This window comes from Mytilus edulis, chromosome 6 (assembly GCF_963676685.1).
Source record: "Mytilus edulis chromosome 6, xbMytEdul2.2, whole genome shotgun sequence".
Classification (NCBI taxonomy): Eukaryota; Metazoa; Mollusca; class Bivalvia; order Mytilida; family Mytilidae; genus Mytilus; species Mytilus edulis.
Genome location: NC_092349.1, coordinates 68,339,061 through 68,362,731, shown reverse-complemented (window position 1 = coordinate 68,362,731; position 23,671 = coordinate 68,339,061). Strand labels below are relative to the sequence as shown.

At 31.3% G+C, this 23,671-nt stretch overlaps 1 protein-coding gene across 1 annotated transcript in view; it reads left to right on the top strand.

Annotated features, from left to right (window-relative positions):
• Positions 1–12,117, top strand: part of LOC139528235 (uncharacterized) — a 123,091-nt gene extending 110,974 nt beyond the window's left edge. Inside the window, exons 19-25 of the mRNA XM_071324117.1 lie at positions 134–190; positions 1,781–1,921; positions 3,491–3,569; positions 4,180–4,294; positions 7,471–7,622; positions 8,223–9,733; positions 10,061–12,117. Of these exons, the coding sequence (XP_071180218.1) occupies positions 134–190; positions 1,781–1,921; positions 3,491–3,569; positions 4,180–4,294; positions 7,471–7,622; positions 8,223–8,373 (695 nt within the window). The 3' untranslated portion in view covers positions 8,374–9,733; positions 10,061–12,117. The remainder of the gene's footprint in view (positions 1–133; positions 191–1,780; positions 1,922–3,490; positions 3,570–4,179; positions 4,295–7,470; positions 7,623–8,222; positions 9,734–10,060) is intronic.
• Positions 12,118–23,671: the final 11,554 nt, after the last annotated feature.

Sequence of the window (23,671 nt, the reverse complement as noted above, 5' to 3'; positions counted from 1 at the left end):
TATAATACCCTTATGAATATCTCTCAGATGATCTTATACAATTTGGTGCAATTAAGTAGAATGCAAAAGCCCATATCTGAAATGGTAGATTTTCTGCTTCTTATCTCGCCTTTTGCTTCTTCGTTTAATCTAGCTGGCACAGTATCCTCACAAGCAGGATTTGGTGGGCAATCCTTCACGAAAACACCAGGTGAGGCACTGCATCTATATTGTTTATGAAATTGTTTGGTTTATAACTTGTTTTATTTTCAGTTTACTATTATTTTTTATATTTTTTTTCGAAATGTTGAATGCCTGCATTGCGTTATTGGTTATGTGAAAAAATTGAAATATTTTGTATGTTTTATTCCTATTTATAAAGTGTTTTCTTCGTTATCAAATTTGCACATATTGAGTCAACCCTTTTCATTAGACCATTGCTAGTTGTCACTTTTTTCTCAGAGTCATTGCTACTAATTAGGTTCAAGCTGTCTCGGAATGAGTTCTTTAAATTTATGGTCACATAAAATCTTTCTTTTATCCAGCTGAATTTAAACTTGCTCACGGTTATCTGATGGTTACCTTTTTATTTACAGATTGTGGTAATTGTAGTTACAATTTTCCAATATGTCATACTAGAATTTCAGCATTTTGAAAGAACCTGAATGAAAAGGCACACTTTAAGAGCATATTTTGTCAGTCGAAATAGGGACCAGACTTCATCTTGTCAATCTGGCTGTTGATCTATCTGTTCAACAAAAACATTCTGTCATACTTTTCTCAGGTTTCTTAGAATCAGAATGACTTCATATTTAGTGAACAGCTTTGAACAGCAATTATTCTTTCAGACTCATGCTTCCGGATTGCAATTTCTATGAACTTATGACAATATATTCCTCTCATATTTCTCTAACGCTACTGAACAGAATGACTTTATTTTTGGTCTGCAGCTCTATAGCGATCATTTCTGTTATGTTTTCTCATCAAAATATCATTTTTCATTGTCATTAAAATGATTAACTGCATTTGATATATACCGTGTTGTTGATAAATTAACCTTGTTATGGAAACATGTATGTTTTATTAAAAAGTGTTTACAACATTAATTTTTTGTCATTAACTTCACTCCAAATGTTGCATATGTTATCATGAAATAATCATAATCCTCAGTTACATGTACAGTAAAACATAGTTGTTTTTGAAAAAATATTTTCATACAAATGTGATATTGTTTACATGTGTACTTATCTGATTAAAAAACTGATCTTGTGTTTAAGCTTTGATTACAAGAAACTGACAACACTGTCACAACATACTACTTTTTGCTCTGACAATCATATTAACTTCAGCCATTGAAATTTTAGCCTTCAGATTTTTGAAGGTGTGTTTCATTATGACAAAACCAGAGGATCCCGAAAGGACTTGAAATTGAAAGTTGAACAGAGTGTTGTCAGATCCTTGTATGCAAAGCATTGCATATGATCTGTATTTAAATTAGATTGAGGAATTGTTGACATATGTTTAACAGTTGAAGTGAAAATTCTTACAAATGGTTCTTGGTGTTTGAAATTAAAAAAAATGTTGTTGAACAATTTTCAACTTCATCAATAGTGAAATAGATACAATGCATGTGAAGTTTTGTTCTAGAACTCCATTGCAGTAACCTGTAAAATCAAATTAGATGTCAGTAGATTGCATGTTATAAACACTTTATTTTGTTATAAAGTTTGTTCTGCATTGTTTATTATGTATGATGTTGAATGCACTGATATGTTACCCATTCCTTTTACCCAAATTGTAGAGCAAGCAGCCAAATTTTTGAGCGACAAGCTAATAAATAATGGTACTCCAGTCATTGGAGGTAAAATAACTGTACGCACAGAATCCTGGAACAGTCAAGATGGTGTCACAAATAAATCAGAGAAAACCGAGAGTTGGGGAGGTAGCCATTTTTCTTTTTTTTTCTTTCCAGCTTTATGTAGCTTATCTAGATGTTAATATTTCCTCAACTAACCTTATATGTTCTGGATTGTCTCCCTTGGTAGTGTTAAATTGGGTTTTCTCCCTTGGTAGTGTTTAATGTGGGTTTTCTCCCTTGATAGTGTTTATAATTGGGTTTTATAGCTCTTACATAAATTATTTTCCTATGTATTTTGACATTAAATTTGAAGAGTTAAAATTATCTTAAAGGATGTAACATTTAGAATTTTGAATGGTTTATGCTTTAAACTTTTATTTGATGAAGAATTTTTGATAAATATTTAAATATTTATTTTAATAATGGAACTTTAGACAGTTCAATTGTTTATGCTTTAAACATTGAAATGAAAAACAATTTAACCTGAAATTTACAAATTAATGTTAGTTTTTTATGTAATAGAATTTTACTTTGACTACAAGCAACCCTTAATTCTAGGCTTGGAAAAATTAATCCAAGTCATATTCATTATTAATCTTATTTCTGTCGTTATATTTCTCAATAATTATATATCCCCGATATGATATACCTTACTAATATCGTTTCAAATATATTGTAATATGCATGTCTTGGTATATATTTGTGTGTAGCATGTTGTTATATATCGGTAACTTTTGTATGCATTACTAACTGTATATGGATGTTGTATTAATATGTAGATATTGTATAAGTGTAACAAATATTGTATATTATTTTTCAATAGAAATAAACAGACCTTGGTTTATTTGCTGTGTGATTTGGTTCAAACTGTCCTTGAGTTCATATTGTTGCTTGTGTTTGTTAACACAAATGTTAGTCACAATATTGAAATTTTGGAAATTAAAAAAATTAATACATCCCCTAATTCCCATCTACAAACACCTTACCTTAAACAATATTGAACCATATGGAAAAAACTAGAGAATTCTCTTTTTGTCAGAAAACACTGTCAAATATCCAAATATTCTATCCACACTGATATGTGTCCATACTTTTTTTTTTTTTTTTTTTTTTTATTAAAGTGTGTTTTTTTTTCAATTTTTGTTTAGTTACTCATTATTTATTTCCACAGTTAAAGCACCAAGGTTTTATTGTAAATATTTTAAACAAAGATTATGATGGTTTCATCCAAACTAATCATATTTAACTTTTAACTTTTGAATTTTCAGAAAATTTGTATTTTATGAGATATATATTATATATTTAACATTTTATCATTCAATCATTCTATCACTCATTATTTTATTTATTTCATGATCACATTATATTCACATACATGTACTTTCATCATCTGCATATATGTTTTGTTATATTTTTTTTTCTTTCAGATTATTGATGATAAGCATGTTACATAAATTTTGACCTAGTTTTATATTAATAAAAAAGAGAGAGAAAATGATAAGATAATGAAATATTATATTTATAATCAATAGGGCAGTTAATTGTCATTTTGCGTGTGATTTATAGGATTGACAGAAAAAATGAGGACATAATTTTAATGTGTGTAGAAGGAAATGTAACACTTTATAAAAATGTCATAATTGTATATTTCAGCTCAACCAGCTGGTGCTAAGGGGGCCATGGACAAGTTTAAGTCAATGGAACCAGCTGGAGCTGGTGGTGCTAAACCAAAGTATGTATTTACAATATGAAATGGGTACATAATTCTCATTTTGAATTACGCTGTTTATATCCAAGTCAAAAAACAAACTTTTACCAAAATGCCAAAGTTCAGCAAAAATATATATCAATATTAACAAGTGCATTTAGAAGCACAAGATTTTTTCAGTTCTTGTTAATAGTTCTGTTTGATTTAAAAGTGAATTTGAGAGTGATAATTTTAACAATTGCACATCAATTAGAGATTATAGGAAATGTTTTACCTATGTGTACATTTAGGCAAATGTACATGGAAGGAGTACAGCACTTATAAAAGATAAGTGTTGTCTTAAATCTGTAAATTGTACTGTTTACATTGTGTGAGATTGAGTCTATATAACCATGAAACTAAGGTTTATCATGAATATATTTTCTTGGTTTATGTATTCATACTTACCATATTGAACAGAAAAGGCTGCAGTCAGTCTGTACAAAGATTAGCATATTAACCTGTCTTCTGTATTTGAAAAGTAAGAAATTAAAAAAAATCTATATCAATAATGTACATTATAATATTCATTTCATTTTAAAAATGTATCACATAAATAATCAAAAACTAACATGGACTTGCCTTATTTATTTAGTGGTTTAATAGCTGTAACTTTAGCTAGGCGAGCAGCCAAAACTATGCAGAGAAATGTTGTAGCAATTAAACAGGAAATACTAAACTTTATCCAAGTCAACACCCAGGAATATGAGGTACATTTGAGTCTTTTGTTTTTAGCTGCAGATGGAGTCACTTTCCTCATTTACATCCTTGTCATCTCATTTTCCCTATCCAATCAAAACTCATGTCACTAAAATATGAAAATTTGAATTTAGTTTAATCTTTTTTTTTTATATAAAATCAGTTTCTTTACAAAAAGCATTGTAACCAGCTGGCCAAAAGCCAGTCTTAAGTTCAACAACGCAAAAAATATTATAAATGATTTTTGAAATTTGATTTAATTATTGTTAGTACATAATTAACAAGAATTGAGCTATATACTAAATTGAGTTTTGATTGGTTGATTTAACATCTTCATATGTTCAATGTATTCAAATACTCTCACAGCTTTGACATACAAGTCATATATACATAAATGTACTGCATATATACAATACAGTACATACATATTTATCAGTAGTTGAATATATGTCATATAACATTTAGTACAAATATATAGCTAACAATTTTTTTCAATTATTTTTATGTTTGAAATATAACTAATTTCCTCCTTACTAAAATGAAAGCATTAATTATTTTTTGTAATTTTAAAGGATGACAATCTATGTATATGTATATGTACAATGAAAATTGTCAGTAGAGTTGTGAAACCTTTTCTTGGGCAACTTCAAATGAAAATTTTGTCATTAGCTATTTGAAACTTTTATTTGTTTTGTTACATGGAAAATAAAATTTTAATTTTTTTTTCTTCTTCTTCAAAATTTAAGCAGTTATTAACAGAAATTGGAAAAACAAAGTAGAACAATAGAAAAAATTGTACATTTGTTTAGGTCAATCTTAAAATTTGGTAATCCTGAGTCAACTTGAGATGTATTTGATGATCCTACCTTTGTATTTGTCCTTTGTTTTGTGATTGTCTCCCTTGCTTGTCTGATGTGTTTGTTGTCATGGTCACCCACCATCATTTCCCATCATCCATTGCTTCATTTTATAATGGACAGAGGGTTTTCTTTCAGATTCCGATTTATTTCAGCATTGCATGCAATTCCGATCCAGCTTTTAAATCTAAATCACACAAACGTTTTTAAGTTTGCTGTTTTTTCACACGGTTTGATATTTTCTAAGTTTTATGGCCGCTGGTAGAGGAGGCCGCGGTGGAGGCCGAGGTGGGGGGACAGCAGTTAGACGTAGTCCAAGCGCAATAAAAGAAATGCTCCTGAATTGGACTAAAGCCATGACGGCTGGTTATGAGGTATAATCTGGTGGCATGTGTTTTGGATGTGGCAAAACTATGGTTGCATGGCTTCTCCCAAGCGGGAGTGGTTTTAACTGCTAATTGAAACCAGAATATGGCACTAACTTTGGAATGAACCCGGTTTCTTCACTAATTACACACTATTGCATGACGTGAATTTTTATTCTCTCTATGAAATATTGTTGCATTTCAAAGTAAAGTTATGTAAATTGTATTTAAATCATTCCAATAATGAGTGTTCTTTCATGTAAAAAGTGTTTAAAAAAAAAGATGGGGTTTACACAATAGATAAAAATGGGCCAAAAAAACAAGGAATAGATAATAATGCTGGAATAGAAAGAATAGAAAATAATGGGCAAAATAAGTATGAAAAAATAATTTTTAATACACTCAATTTTAATCAAAAAAGATTTTTGAGGAAAAATGAAATTTCCAGAAAGTTGTTTTCTATCGACAGCGTAAATACAATATTTGAATTTCGGGCTGAAAACTAAATCCAAACTTAAGATTAAGCATACTGTCAAAGGCTTGATGATTGTTGCACCATGACCTTATTTTATCTGAGCCAAAAAAAAATATAACAATCATGAAAAGATCTTATACTTTGGTTAACACAAAATTATAATATAATTTGAAATGCAATTTTACTTCAATAATTTATCTGTCAGGAGTGAATGTTTTCTTAGTTAACTTTCTTCTTTCTATCTCTTTAAACTTTAATTCTCTGCATGGTGGTGTGTTACACATGTCATTGGTGATCCTGTGTTATTGTTTTATTTGTAGAACCTACTGCCAGTATTACAGTTGTTTTTGTAATTTTTGTATTTTTAAGATTTATTTTATGTAAATTACAGTAATTTGCAACTTTTTAGTTTAATTTAATTTCTAGAAGATCGATTTAGATTTACTTAGCACTACGTTACCCTTTTATGGTGTTAGAAAAAAATTTCAGTTCTAGACAATTGATTTAGATTTATTTAGTACCATGATGTTACCCTCCAAAGATGTTAGAAAATATTGCTAGTTACCACCTGATTTGTCTTTTTTTTCACTGCATATTTGCTATCTTCACAATAGAAATTAAATACAAATCCTGTGTTCTTCATGCTTTATTTAAAAGGACCTGACAATAATGTTCTACTTTCTGTTCTAATTATTTTAACAGCAGCCAATGAATTTCTTGCTTACAAATTTTTGAAAGGGTGTATCGTTAGGAAAAAATCAGAGGATCCAATACGTTTTTAAAACAGAAAGTAGAATGTATCATTGTCAAATTCATGTAATCAAGACATGAGATCTGATGAGATTTTGAACTGACTAAATGACACAGGATATGCATTTCAATCAAATTGTACATTCACAACAATAGTGCAGTCTGTTATTGTTGACATCAACATTGCCAGTTATATATTTTTTTAAATTTCAATGATAGGAAATGAACTATTTGAAATAAACGAGTTATGAAAGTACATTTGTTCATGGACATGAAATTTGATTTCAAACAAATAATTGAATTTTTCAACATTAAAATTTTATAATCCCAGATCAATTAAAATTTACTTATCTTTTTTTTTGCCACAGTACCATTTTTCTGTACAGAAATGACTGAGACTAAACAATTAAGTCAAATGGTGATATAGGCACATATAACTTGAACTTAATTATTCAATAAAAATGTTATCCTCAATGTATTTTTTAGATGTTACAATTCAGTTAAAACGTTTGTTTGCAACAGAATTTATTGATAGTTGGCTTAGACATTTCTATAATGCTTAATGATAATCTGTTTTTACATTTAAGTTTTTTTTTCTTCAAAATATTGGGTATAATATTCTTTATAAATCTGTTTGAAAGGAAACAATATTTTGTTGTTTATTCTTAGCAGCCAAAATAAATTAATTAGAAATATGATGCATTGAATTGTTTTATTTATATTATTTAAAACTTTTACAGAATGTGGAGGTCACAAATTTCTCCTCATCATGGAACAATGGTATGGCTTTCTGTGCGCTGATTCACCATTTTTACCCAGAATCCTTTGAGTGGTCTAGATTGGACCCTAAAAAGAGACGAGCAAACTTTACATTAGCATTTAATATAGCAGAGTAAGTAATTAGAAACAGATACAATTAAATAATATCCTGCAGACTTTTTTCAAATAGAGTAGGACATAGTGTTGATTCCTTATTTTCCATTGAATATCAATTTTCATGGATTTAGTAGGTATAGGTGAACCATGAAATTAAATGTTCAACAAATTACAGAATGAGAGACTTGTATTTATAAAAAAGAAGATATGGTATGCATGCCAATGAGACAACTCTCCACAAGAGACCAAAATGACACAGAAATTAACAACTATAGGTCAGAGTTTGGCCTTCAACAATGAGCAATGCCAATACGGCATAGTCAGCTATACTTTAGCAAATCCACGGATTTAAATATCCACAACAGTGTAAGATTCCTCAATCAACGAAAATTGGTACCACGAAAATAAATTATACTCCCAACAAGCACAGCTAGTACATACTTTAAGTCTGTCCGACTATGTGAGTTGTTATGGCTCAACTTTTCCATATTGGGCTGGAGGGATAATGAGGCAATTTTACAATTCCACGCTTGTAGAACACTACCTTATGCTGTACTTGTTTAAGTGGAGATAATCAAACTTTTATTATTCAAAATTTTATTATATTTATTTACAGGAAATATGCCGACATTGCTCCATTATTAGATGTAGATGATATGGTCAAAATGCAGAAACCAGATTGGAAATGTGTGTTTACATATGTACAGAGCTTCTACCGAAAACTCAACGATCATCCTAGAAATGCCGTGGCACAAAAAGAGCAATAAATAAACTGCAATTGTGATTCAGTAAATCAACTCTATCATAATAACTTTTAGAATGTCAAAATGTGGACACAGTTAAATGCTCAACCTCTTTGATTGTTTACGAGAATATAACATTTTGCAATCTCTTTGACTTTTTTCTGTTTTCATGGAAGATTTCATTTATTTTCTGTGTTACATTGATATTTAGAAGGCAATAATTTTTGTTCAAATGACTGATATTATTGAAGGAAGAAGTCTGAGGTTTGCCATTCGGAACAATTTTTATTTATCAGATTATAGTCTGTGATTTAATATGTACTTTTTGTTAAAGATTTATATTATTATTATTTTTCTGTTTTTACTTTTAAGTGAACATATATGATATACATATCCCTTGGGAAAAGTTCTATCAAGCCAACATATTTTTGTGTAGGTTTTCACAAATTTAGTTTAAGGGCTTTTATCATGATTATGATTGTGCAAGTGGGACAAGGGGTTAAAATCATTAAGGTATGGTAAAATAGTTTAAGTTTGCCGTTATAGATATCACATAATGGAACCAAACTCAGTATGTCTACTTGTTGGCCTTTTGATTCAGTATATATTTTTATGCAAATTATGTTCATTCTAAGTATTTTTAGAACTAAAAATATACAGAATTACTGCCATGTTTTAATCACTTTCATTTCTTGTCTGTTAGTAACTTCAATATTTCTAGACAAGACATAATTATGGAAGTTTTTTTGCTATAAACAACCAAATTTACAGAATTGTTATGAAAGCAGTTCTCATTGATAATACCTTTTTAACTGAGAGGGAAGGTTAGCATTGTTATGGCCATTTCTTTTGGCTCAGTGTTTTATTGTTATCTCAATCATGTGCCAAATCTATGCTCATATACAGGTTGTATGATTTAATTAGACAAAAATGCAGAATTTGTAAACATAAAAACCTAAGAATGTAGTTCAAATTAGATGTCAGCACTGGATTCTATGCATTTTGCACATTTTGCACATAGTAGAAAGATTTCAAAAAGATTTGTAGGTTCGCATTTAAAATTTTCAAATATTTAATGGTTTTGATAGTCAAATTGTATTGTGAGAAATGTATACTTTTAGCTACTCCTTGCTTTGCAAGCTTTCATACAAGACAGGAGGGGAAAAACAGTTATTTATGTAAATATTTGTGCATTGCTTACATTATTATTAAAAAAGCTTGCACAAAAAAACCTAAATATGATGCATATAACATATGTGTACATAAAATACAGATTGACGTATTGTAATTTAAGATTTGTTCAGTAATTATGATCTCTATAACTTACTATGCAAATTGAATTGTTTCAATAAATTGTATGATTGTGGTTTAATATTATCCACAAGTTAATAAAATTGAGAAAGGAAATGGTGAATATGTCAAAGCGACAACCACCCGACCATAGAGCAAACAACAGCCGAAGGCAACCAATGGGTCTTCAATGTAGCGAGAATTCCCGCACCCGTAGGTGTCCTTCAGCTGGCCCCTAAAATATGCATAATAGTACAGTGATAATGGACGTCATACTAAACTCCGAATTATACACAAGAAACTAAAATTTAAAATCATACAAGACTAACAAAGGCCAGAGGCTCCTGACTTGGGACAGGCGCAAAATTGCGGCGGGGTTAAACATGTTTATGAGATCTCAACCCTCCCCCTATACCTCTAGCCAATGTAATGTCTTTTAGAGGTCATTCTATTTTCATTAATCAGATATTATTAAAATAATTTAAAGGGCTCCTGCAAAAGCAGATTTAAAAAAAGAATTTTGTGAATTGATTTTTAACAATAGAAAAATTGTCAACATAAAAATTTATAACAGTTTTCAGTGGAAGCAAACTTTTACTGTTTTCTAAGTAGATTGAATCTATTGATTTCTTGGTGAACATGTCCAAAATAATTATTTGCAGAATCAGATTGTTTTCTTGGAGTAATCTTTCAAATCTATATCTATACATACCCATGCATATTCAGCTATGCAATATATCATAAGATATATATCTCACTTTGTTGCAATATATATTTATAGTGTAGAACCTCAGGGTCTTTTGCAATATTTTATTATTTTTCGTTGTTTTATTATACTTTTGATTCTTGTTTTATGCTGCTAACATTTTTGTCCATAAAAAAAATTCTTATGCTTTCAGATTTTAAAACATTTTTGTTTTCTCATATATATGCATTTAAAATTCAGCTGTAATCTTTATCTTTAAACCTAATTGTGTGGTACTGATCTATAAAGTAACTGTGAACAAATGTAAAAATTTTACTGCCAAGTAACAGTTCAGTTTTTCCACCACACACTTTCTTTTCTCTTAAAAGTGATTTATTGTTGAAAAATAAGCATGTTTTATGAAACAAGATTAGACTTTGTAAAAAAAGAAATTGTCTGCACTTGGGTAAAGATGTCATCTGTTTTTGTGTAAATATCATTTATTTTCACAAAAACAATAATATTCTCATGATAAGTATTTGATGTCAAAACATCATGGGATTCTTGAGAAACGACATAGGATTATCCCAAATATGTCAACATATGCATGTGATTATGAAATCCAAATATTTATTTGCAATTATTATTGTGAAATGTTTTCTATGTATAAAGCAATGTACTTAAAGAGTTGTATATTTAAAGCATATATATATTAGTGTAGATTTGTTTATTTAGGTCAGGTGACCATAAACTCACCAATCATAGTCTTGTCTTTCATATATCACATGGTTAACCTGATATTGATTCCAAGGAATGTTTTACTTAAGCTCATCCCTTTCTTGTGTCTGTATATTACATATCTGTTTATTAAAATAGTTCATGTAAAATCTGCCATTTAATTTTAATAATGTAGAATTTTACAGATTTGAAAAAAAATTGATAGATTTCTAACTATTTTTAGAAATATATTTTAAAAATGTATTTTACTGGAAAAGAAAGCTATGCAATATTTATATTTCTGTGACTGATCCTAAGTCCAAACTTATTGTTTGTAAGCTAGAAAGGCAGTTTGCAAGGTGGGTTTTTTTTTCATTTTTTTTCCTCCTGATTTTGATCTTACTTTTAAGATCAAATACACAGGAGAGAATTATTGATAGATTTTATCAGTCACAAAATTAGTGAAAAATAAAGGTGATATGAACATCGTCTTCAAAACTGGTAATACATACAGATTTTATCAGTCACAAAATTAGTGAAAATAAAGGTGATATGAACATCGTCTTCAATACTGGTAATACATACAGAATTTCACAGTATTTCAAATACACCTTCAAATCCCAAAAGTTCCAATCTTTGAATTTCTTGGAACTTTGCAAAACATCTAAATTAAGTTACCTCCCTTGTATATTCATGAAACTATGCAAAACAACTGGAATAAATTACCTTCCATGAATTTTTTGGCAAACTATGCTCTTGAAACAACAAGTTTGGACCCTAACTTTTATTGTTAGACATAAACACATATATGTCTACACACCTAGTTCATAAGAATATTTTTTTATTGTACATGTATCTCTGCTTTTAAAAAAGCAAACAAAACCTCAATATTTATCTACTCTAACCACACATAGCTTGCCATATTTTTAACATTACATTTTGTTTATATTTTCTGCATTTATTTGTTATGTGTAATCTGTTGTAGGTTGATTATTTTGCTTTAATATTATTTTTTAAGATTTTTTTGAATGAACATAAATATTGAAGAAATTGATAATAAACAAGTGATAAAAATATAGATTCTGTTTTCTTTATTTGGGGGTCATTATTGTGAATCTTCAAAATAATGTGTGTTCTTATTTCAATTTTATTAATTTTCAATTTCTACATTTTTTCCATTTATTTTCTATATTTAGTCCTTGCTGAGAAAGAGTAAAAAGTAATTAAAATAATTTTTTTTTCAATCAGGAATATTTTTTAATTATGGAGAGTTATTAAGAAATGTATGATGAAAAAATTGTAGATTAATTCTAATTTCACTAATATTTCAGTATGAACTAACAAACCCCATAGCCATGCATGGATGGCTAACTCTCTTAAATTGGATTAGTTTCCATCATACATTCCTCGTCAATTTTTTAGAACTCAAAATTATTTCTTGTAAAAGAAATTTCATAAAACATTTGCAGTTCCAAATAGTTGGAAAAATTACATGAGATCACCAATTCACGTACCTGTTGCCTTAACTTTATATATTTACACAAGAAAGAGGGAAATTATGTTGGTTTACGTTGATGAGACATGGAACAAATGACACTCAGAAAGACGTGCGTGTGGGGGGGGGGGTCAATATACAGTCTTAAACACAAATGCATAAACCTAATGATAAAAAGAACCATATCTAGATTCAATTCAGTAAAAAATTTAGATGAAGCTTCCGCCCAAATTATGCAAAAAAGGTATCTAGAGGTCAATATATAGTCTGAGATTTTAACCCAATGACACACAGAACGATATCCTGAGGTCAGTATATGGTCTTATTATAAAATATCAACCCAATGTCTTAAAGAATATGAGTTTAATATATAGTATAAACGAGAGATATCAGCAGAATGTCTGAAAGAAAGGCAACTAAATGTCAAAATATAGACTAGCAAATAACGCTTGAATTAAAAAGTTAAAAAGGCAATTTAAGGTACGCAGTTGAAGAGTCATATTTTAAATTTTCATCACTGGTACAATTGACTCGATTGGATGAATTGATTACCTTAGCCATACTTGGCACAACTTTTTTTGTAATTTCGTTTCCTCAATGCTATTCAACTTTGCACTTGTTAGGCTTTGAAAACTATTTTGATCTGAGCGTCACTGATGAGTCTTGTGGAGACCAAACGCGCGTCTGGAGAATCAAATCATAACCCTGATACAACTATTCACCAGCGCCATGCAAACTTTTCAATGAAAGGTTTGATTTCACTACAAGTAAAGTTATGTAGATCTTATGTTATCATACGAATGTTTGTATGCAAAATAGCTGTATAGCCTCACCCTCTCAGCGTAGTTGGCCTCGACTGACGTCGACGTTTACGTGCAAACAATTATTCAATATTTTTCCTTTTAGTAGTAAAGCTAACTATCTGGCTTTGATTTCTCGACCTTTGCCCGTTCTGATTTTATTTGGTGATCGCTTCCCATTTGATACGGCACCTCTGAATGCAAAAAAAAAACACCGATTTACCTTTCTTTTTTTTCAAAGGTCTTAGTCATAGATACTTGGAGAAGACATCAGTGACTACTAAAATGAAGCTATAACCACTGTTATTTTTTTTCAAATTCTGTCTTGTTCATCAAATTATCACCCCATTGCTCGTCTTACTTTATTCAAGTAACGATGACGTTATGCTAAAATATCGTTTTACAGGTCTATGCAGGCTGTATGTTTCTTTACGAATCTTGTATAAATTAATAACGAATTTCCTATACACTTTTTAACAGATCTTTACAACTAATCAGGACCCACAAATTAAGCTAGTGGGACGAGATGGGTAGTACTATATTGTCTTCAACTTCTGTTGCGAAGCCATCTGCAATATACGATTTTGGCAATGAACTTGATATTTTCAGATGACAAAGTTCTTTTACTTATGCTATTTGTAATCATATTCGCTATCTTTGTCAGCGTCTTCACTTTTGCTGTAGTCATTTTCAAAAACTTCACCAAGATAATCAACTTGTACGGCCTTCTCATGTACGTATCATCTTTGGTTTTTTTTCAAACCCCTTACAATGTAGTTTACCGAATTGCAGTCCTCTGATCTTGGTTTTCTGATATGCTTTATCCCCGGCGTTGGTCGTGTTCATTCCCTACGTATTCCGTATTCCCTCATCTTGTCTGGTCAGGTCTGCTTACTTCGTATAAGCTACATCCTCATCATTGTCAATATCATAATGAGATATTTTCGGTCGTATGGTGTCTTCATCTTCTTCGCATATTTTGTGTGTGAAGTCAATATTTTTAAGAACATTCTCTTTTCGTGTGCCTAGCTATATCGTACATTCTTTCAGAGACTACATCACGATCATCACATGAAGGCATGTTTCTCACTTGTCTGTAAGTCTTTTCACTTTGAAATGTTTTTTATATATCAGACTGCGATAAATCTAGTTCTTTATTGTTTATATGATAATCTGCAGTTACCACTCCACCAATAATGTTCTGATCGATTTATGAATACATTACATTAACATTCATTGAGGTATTATCTGCGGTGAGCTTGCTTGCTAGATTTACCGTGTAGTCATTATTAAGATAGGTATACTGTACTCCTGTAAGAGTAGACGAGTCCGACAGATAAGTAATCCATCTGTCTGTTAGACTAGACTGTCCCGAATGGAGGGTGGTATACCGAACCTAAAAATGACTAAACGGTTCAGCTAACCAGCAAGACGAACAATGATATAACCTCTACCTACACACTCGATGGATTCTGGTATAATAGAAGGATATCTATCAGTCTTCCGTAGTTTTCGGTTTCATACCGTTGCAAAAGGTTTAACATGGTCATTAATTTTGTGTCCCCCTGTGTATTTATGAATTTCTTTGGATTATTAGGATATATCTGTCTAGCAAATATGGACGTTCCAACTTCACTGGATTTTTGCTAACTTTATACTGGTTATTCATGCTCTTGTTTCGTCTCTCTAAGAACACATTTTAAATAAAACTAACTGTACTTAGATTTTGTGATGGCTGCTATACACATATATAGCATTGCCATACATGCTTACTATTAATGGCGATTCTTATTCAATCGACTAGGATGAAAAGATTTGAACAGAGCCTATGAATGAGTGGTCATTCAAATTTCCGGTCAAATGTTTTAAAAAGGTCTTCATTTCACCGTTTATTACACCTCAGAATCCTATAAGGTAAATGTGTAATCATAGTACGTGCTCGCGCCAAAAATGTTTTCATTTATACCTCGTCTCTATAACAGTAAGTTAGGCTAACATCATGATGAACGGATGATGCAGAACCACATTCCGTAGTGATAGTGAAGGTGTTGGTATGAATGCTACCACATCGTAGCGCGATGATACCCACTATTGCTCAGTGAATACGCATGACTGCTCGAAAATATGGTTGGTTAATTTTGTGTCTCTTCCTGTAATGTCCCAGCATTGATTCCTTTCTCGAAAATTCGATAATACCTTGGGCAAGTATCAAACATCTTGAAGTTCAAAACACATTCCTCTTCAATTAGATAATACGAGGATTGGTCAAAATTCTATGTTATCCATATTATCCAGTGTCCAAACCTGTTTTCCTTTCACTGAAATTTCCATTCTCATGACTATATCAAAGAGTATAGATTAAACTAAAGATAGGCGAACTATATGTCTTATCCGTAATTTCTCTTAACAAATTCTTATTATAGAAATTGTTAACATTTTTGTAAAAAGATAGAAATTCGTGCAAAATAAATACAAGATTCGTTAAACGGCTTCAACGACAAGAATCATTGGACGGAGCAGTCTGTAAAGACACGCAAATAAATCATTTTAATAACGTCGACCACCATAAATAGAAAATACGATCAATGGAATATTGATCTGATGAACAAAACCTAATTTGAAAAATACAACAATGGTTATAACTTCGTTTTACTGGTCATCGACATTACCCTAAAATTCTATGATTAAGACCTTTGAAAAGTATTAAAGGCAAATCTGTTTCTTCTGCACTTAAATATATCTAATCCGAAGCGAAATCCAAAAACAAAATCAGAACGGACTGTTAAAAGGTCAAGAATTCAACTACAAATAGGTGATAGGCACTGGTTTTTAAATTTGTGCCAGACATAATCTATATCAATTTAGTAAAATTTGACAAGAAAGATACCAGTCGACTTGAGAGAGCTTACATCCAATTTTACACAAATTCCAAGGGACATATTTCTATTAAAAATAATTCATGATACACTATACTAGTACCCGATTATTTAAACGGTCAACGCAAAATATTTGTGATATAAATTTGATGTAAATTTCATAACAATCATATATAGTCCAGTTGAATTGTGAAACAATTGCTCAGATTGTAGTAAAAGCATCAAACTTTGCAGAGTGTTAGCTGAGGTCATAACTAACATTTTTAGCTATAGACCCAATTCAGAAAATCAAAAATGGCAGCTCTGGGCTGCCATTTTGAAATAATGTCCAAAAAATAATAAAAATAATTAGAAAAAATATGAAAAATATATTTCTTTACCAATTTTGATAAACTTTCATATTTCTTATGACAAAGAATATCAACTGAGGACTATTGAAGTGTTTAGTGGCCATCTTGAATGGTAGTTATTTTCGAAACGTAAATTTCCAATATATCATTATTCGATATCCTAAATTGTTTTTTGAATTAATACTAACTTTTATTTGCATTTACAACTAGTTTTGCTAATCATTTATTTATGACTGTTAATATAGGATATATTCACCAAGTGCTCAAATAAGCCATGCGTATGTAAACATGGTTAACAAATAAATGTATTCTTTTAATTGCAGTAAAGGTGGTACCTAACACTACAGGGAGATAACTCTTTAAAATCATCTAAACGTTTTAATTACGTTGTGTTATTAAGGGAATATTAAGCTTCTCAATGATCAAAATAAGTGTTTGTCAAACTGCTATATAACCAGTGTAATTTTTCTGTTAAAACGGTTGGTACAATTTTTTTGACATTTTTATATATTTTTCAAAGGGTCAAAGTAAATACTTTGTCAAAATTTTAAGAAAATTAAACGAGCCAAATTAAATTTAGTTAATGTGTTGGGTACCACCTTAAGCATATAGGGCTTAGCTACTTTTTTACCACCAAAACAAATGTGTATATACAATATGAGTTATGACCACTGTATGTTAAAATGGAAAACTGCGTAGCTATTAAAATCACTGGAGCTGAAAAAAATAATAAAAAATAGACTGGAAAGAATTCCGTAACGCAAAGAGAGGACACGTGATGATCAATTATGATCGACAATAGTGTACGTTACTGTCACTTGAACTACTAACCATTGTTCTTTTAGCCAGACTCAGTGCTGGAGATTAATATTTCAGGAGCAGATAACATGCTAAATGTTTGTTAAAACTGCACGACAAGACAATTAGACAGAATTCGAGACACAGAAAGAAAGTCAAGAATCTGTTATCCATGGAATGGGCCTCGCCAAAATAATAGAAAACAGTGACGGCTCACAGTCTGGAATTGTTTTAATATTTGAAATTGCATCTTCGCTAGCCAAGGGTTACGATCCACTCCTGCTCTCTTCTTACCTTGTGTCTCCGAAATATTAAGTCAATCCGCCAAGGGTGAATAGAGCGGGAGTGGATCGTAACCCTTGGCTAGCGAAGATGTTGAAATTGATGATATCTGTAAATTGTACAGTAAATGCTCTTAGTAAATATGAGTTGTCATGAAAGGAACGATTAATACTACATTTCTAAAAATTGAAAACTAGCTGCCATAGATGATATGCAAGCACACATGAATGGTTGCGTCTTTCTCCGGACTCTCAACGAATATGTTGGGGAAGTTCTGAAACAGGCCATGTCTTTTAGTCGTGAAGATGAAGGCCTCTTCATAGGCGAAGTAACTAGAAAAGTTTGAAGAGTTAGGCTGGCTACTATAAAAAGGTTTACAGGGACATTCAATACAACACAATCTTTGAGACATCTTACTCTTTATCTGAGGACTGATAAGTTGCAGTTGTATCCTTTCGACTACGAGTTGTACAATTGAACTATTAAAGCTGAGAAATGGTATGTTTGTCTTCACTCATAACTGGACTGTCGCGATGTTTAGCCATCATGTATCATTCTTACTGAGGAAACTTATGTCTCTTGAATTGATTCGTTTTTACAGCGGTTACTGAGTGTCCCTGTAAAGCTATTTTTAGTATCAAGCATATATATTTTGCCTGCTATGGCTATGGTGATGCCTTTATTTTTACCCTTTTATTATGAGGTCTGTTTTAGAGCGTCACGAATACCTTTATTGAAAATCAAGAGAACTAATTTATCTTGCTTGTATGCTTGCTATGACAGCTACATTTCAATTTTGTTAACAGCGTTGTATCAGTTCTTCCTTCCATGATAACTCTAAGTTGTTTCAGGCGTTAACTGTACAATTTAGCGTGATCTGCAAGCTTGGTGATTAGTACAATACCTCTTCCAGATGGTGTGCCATCAATATATTATATTATTTTGGAAAGCACAGCTCCAAAGATAAAAGATTCCCGGCTTTCTTTCTGTGTCTTGCATTCTCTGATTTGCTATGTTGTCAAGTTTTATCAATCATCAAGCAGGATATTAGTGAGTTAACATCTTCAGCTCTTACTTTGGCTAGGGGAATATGTTTTGTAGTACAGGTGCACAGTCATGCCCTATTGTCGATTTGAAAATGTCGATGTATCATGGAGATCTTCAGATACATCATCACAGAAATAATAAAGTGAGGTCATTGATTTTGGTAATCTAGTATCACCTTACAGTGTCTGGTTACATTTTGTACTTAAAGTTTTCTTTCAATTGGCAACTTATCTAGTATGTTTTCCCTATTACTGATGAAATATTTTGAGATCTGAACATTTGTTTGACATGATTTGTGCCATTATGCCTTGTGATTCTGGAGTCCTTCTGCAGAACTGAGCGAAATGAAAGGCATTTCAAAACCCAACATCTTCATATGTTTGCATTACAAGAGTGATTGCCAGCTCAAATGTCTATGTCTGTTCCATTTGTATCTGCTTGGCATTGCAAACCTTTACATGCCCTCTCTTGCCGTTTCACACATTCCTTCCAGTCTAATTGCCCATAATGTTCTTCTGATATCTAGCCCCAGGGTTTTCGAAATCTACAACTTTGATCTTATCCAACAAAAACTTTCGGTCATAAATTATATCATACTAGTATATACGTAATTTCTGTTTTAAAAGGCAAACATGTAAGTAACAAAAATTCTGATACTGATATCTTTATTTTTCTAAACATGTGCATGCCTTATCTTTATGAATATCAAATAAATATTAGTAAAAAATGCATGAATGCAAACAGTGAATTAATAAGATTAGCGAATAATGATATATTGGAAAATCATGTTTTCAAAATGGCCCTCATTCAAGATGGCTACCCCAAAAAAATCAATATATATGCAGTTATCAGATGACAGTCCTTTCCATCTGTGATGAATATACCATATGACTATATAATAACTTCCTGCAGTACTGAGTAAGCGCTCAACCTATACATGTTATAAGTCAAGTGAACACGGTTACTAAGGAAATGCAAATGTGTAAAGGCAGTATTAAGTAGTACTACAATATGTAAATGTGGATGACAATGTGATCGAATTTGATAGACAGGGTGTGGTTTGGCATAACATGTACATATCCATTATTGTTATATATTTTTAACGTCAAACATTTGAGTAATTGATGTTCTTTTAACATTACTTGCATGATATGAAACTCATTATGTCTGCAAGAAAGGTTTACACATATTTTCTTGCTTTATTTGTACTTGTAAAATAAAATTCTCCTGTTAATCTATGTTGAACAAGCGGTGGAACGAATATTGCTTTTAGAGTAATATTTCATTTAAATCCTCTTCGCGGTCCGCGTTTAAATGCTGTTATACCCGACACGAAACAGAAGAATAACTCGGGGAGGGGGTAATGCTTACTTTCTATAGCTCAAACAAATACATTTGTATATTTTCGACAATGCATTTTTTAAAATTTTATCGAAAAATGACTACATATTTTGGTTTAAAAAATCAAGATTTTTCAAGGTGGCCGCCATTCAATACGGGTAAATAACAAAACAATTGAAATCATCACTGTTGTTTTATTAACCAGGATTCATGTCAATATCTTCTCTAATATCATTTTCATGAATTTGTTTTATTAATCTACAGAGTTCAAACGGCCGCCATTTTAAAATGGCCGCCTCGTCCACAAATTTCGACTTTTAGAATGGGCTCATAGCTTAAAATGTTGTCCATGACATATACTACTACTATGCCAAATTTCATGCTTTTACCACCATCTGAGCAATTTTGTCAAAAATCTGCACAAATTGACTGGACTCTCAATTTCCATTTTCAATTTAAATAGAAATAAGTTCGAATATATTAAAAACTGACAATATTCAGATGCTGATAGTATGAAGATCTTTAAGGACCGACGTGTTGTGTTATTATATATTTGTATTTTTGTTTTAACTATTTAATATTGATATTTAATTTATTGTAATTTATCGTTCGGCACGGTTACATGGTTATTTAAACTCACTTACAATACCTTCCAATGGATAAGCGTTGATTCAAGGAAAACAAACCATTCGACCTCCGGACTCATGGTTTCGTTTTCAAGAATCAACGCTTATCCATTGTATTTATATCACTGAATATGATGGTGTTAACGGTATATATTTACTATTGATGATCGCAGTACTTTTATTTATTATACCGTTTTAAAAATCCAAATATCTGTTTCACAGATGATAACAGATGTGCTGCAGGATCTGCTTTCGCTTTCGAAGCACCTGAGATCACCATCGTTTTCGGTTGGTTAGTTTTTTGTGTTGTGTTTTGTGTACCATTGCTGTCTATTGGTCTTTTTCTTTTTTAGTCATGCCTTTGTCTGTTTATTTTCGACATATGACGTCATTTACCAAATAGAGGGGATCTCCTGTATCCCTGCACTATAAACGTTCATGGAGCGTCTTCGTGATCGTCATTGTGCAGGATAAACTAGAAATGATATTTGTTATGTAGGTACTTAATCACAATTCCCTAATGACAGTAGTGCTGAAAGACAATTATGAGAATTCAATTGCCGAATAATTCGTGTAATATAGCTGTATAGTTTTTCAAACCCTCGCTAAATATTGGAACGAACTGACAACGCCCCTAAACGCACGAATGATGTTCATTAAAACTAATGTTTTTGACGGAAATGCATCGAACTGGAAAGTTGTCAATTATAAGGCTTTTAATGTTATTTATATGCGTTCAATGATATTTAACGCGTTAAAAGATACTTTAACTCGTTTAAAGCAACGTTGAATTTAATCTTATCTTGCTTTTGATGTTTATGCACTGATCACGTTAATAAAGGGTCAACTGAAGTTAAATTTGTGAACCTGTCTTTACGTCTCGGCTTGAATAAATTAAGTTTATTTGTCAGGTTTTCAAATACTTCTCTTGTTTTTTTTTGCATCTTTTGATGTATGTTTCTAACCTTAGGGTTCACCAAAAATCTAAGGTAGTTTTACGTATGGTGACAACATTGTCTTTTTTTTTATATTGTGTGACATCTAACATCCTTGTTTTATTAATTTTGTATTTATTTTGTGTCATAGATCAAATTAATTTGTTCGGTGTATGTTCAATAGTTTTTGTTGATATGTCATTTGATTGAGTTAAGCCATTTCAATTGATATTTTATACAGTGTCTTTTCATATGTGTTGGGATTGTACACTATAGTGACATGTGCTGAATCGAACATATTATTCCTGGGTGTTTGTGATCTATCTATGGATGCATGCATTCAGGGGACCTGTGAATATTCCATTGATGTAGGCCCTATCTTAGTACTGTCAATCCTTGTTTTCGCTCCAAGGCTAGCAAGGCAGTTTTATAATAGCACATCTTGTGTATAGGTATATGAGCAATGACTTGTAAGTTTTGGACTTTCTGTTTTTAACTCACTTCAATAAAAGAGATGAGAAAGACATCAAAGAAACATCCAAACTCATGAGTTGGAAGTAAACTGACTATTCTTCTTTGCATGATTCATCCATCAAACAATTCCAATTCACAAATAAATAACAAAGCTAAAGGACTATTTCAAATTCAATTATAATATCAGATGACAATAGCTCAAATGTTAGATTAACTAATCATTCAAAAACTGTTCATCCTAATTCCAAAATGGAATATGATGGAAAAAAGAAATAAAAGAAACAAAATAAAAACACTATGAATTAAAAACTTGAAAAACTCTGCTACTTGCAAAGTTAAAGTTGGATAACTCATGCACAAACTTTCCTTAGAATTAAGTAAAGATAATTAGAGAATATCTGGCAATGTCAATTAAGTAAAGTTATCTTTTACACAAAAGGTATGAGTCTTTTTTTTTACGTATTTTTAGCGGAATACACTTTAAAACTAGTTTTAAGTATTCAACTCAAAGTGTTGGTAATTAGCAACCCATCAAGTGCAGTTTATAAAGTTTGGCTTTGTCCTTACTATCACCCTTAGTAGTTCCAAAGTACACCACACATAATTGTCCTAACATTGAAAGTCCTATAGAACCTTGGTTCTGTCTTATCCCAATCCTAATCTTAAGTTCTAATTTATTAAATCAGGTTACATGAGGAATTTAAGATATGATATGTAGAACACAGTTGTCAGTATCTACAACAATGACGTTGTCAGCAGGTGTGGTTGTTAAATCAAATGGTGTAAATGGTCTATCGTTTGTGTTTATGACTGCACTTCCAGAATATGTATTAATTAAGTCCAAACACGAACAGCCTACCTTCATTATGCTCACCTGTTAACAAATTATATCAATCACAAAAAGTGTTTTCATTGTTAGTTGCAGTTATATTAAATGGGTAGGTGAATGAAATACCTGTAGTCTTGTCTTCACCGTACACTTTCTCATGATTTCCTTTCTGGTCCATTACCATTACCATTCCCTTGTCCTCTGTATTGCTACAAGATCACCTGATTTTTTCAAGTTACATGAACAGATGATGGCTGATATGGATGCACATTCTAAACAGTTTCTACAACTTCTGTTCCGTTATTGATCTGTTTCAGTTTTGACCCTTAAACAGCTAAAAGTATTCATTAGTAGGAGTAAGTCCCAGACCAATAACATTAATGTTAAAGCTAGATATCACCTTTAGTTTATGTCCTTCGCATTTTACTTTCTGTTATCCTGTGTGGGAAGAAAACAATCCTATAAAATTGAGAATGGAAATGGGAATGTGTCAAAGAGACAACATACCGACCATAGACAAAAAAAAAAAAAAAAAAAAAAATAAACAGCAGAAGGTCACCAACAGGTCTTCAATGTAGCGAGAAGTTCCTGCACCCGGAGGCGTCCTTCAGCTGACCCCTAAACAAATATATACTAGTTCAGTGATAATGAACGCCATACTAATTTCCAAATTGTACACAAGAAACTAAAATTAAAATAATACAAGACTAACAAAGGCCAGAGGCTCCTGACTTGGGACAGGCGCAAAAATGCGGCGGGGTTAAACATGTTTGTGAG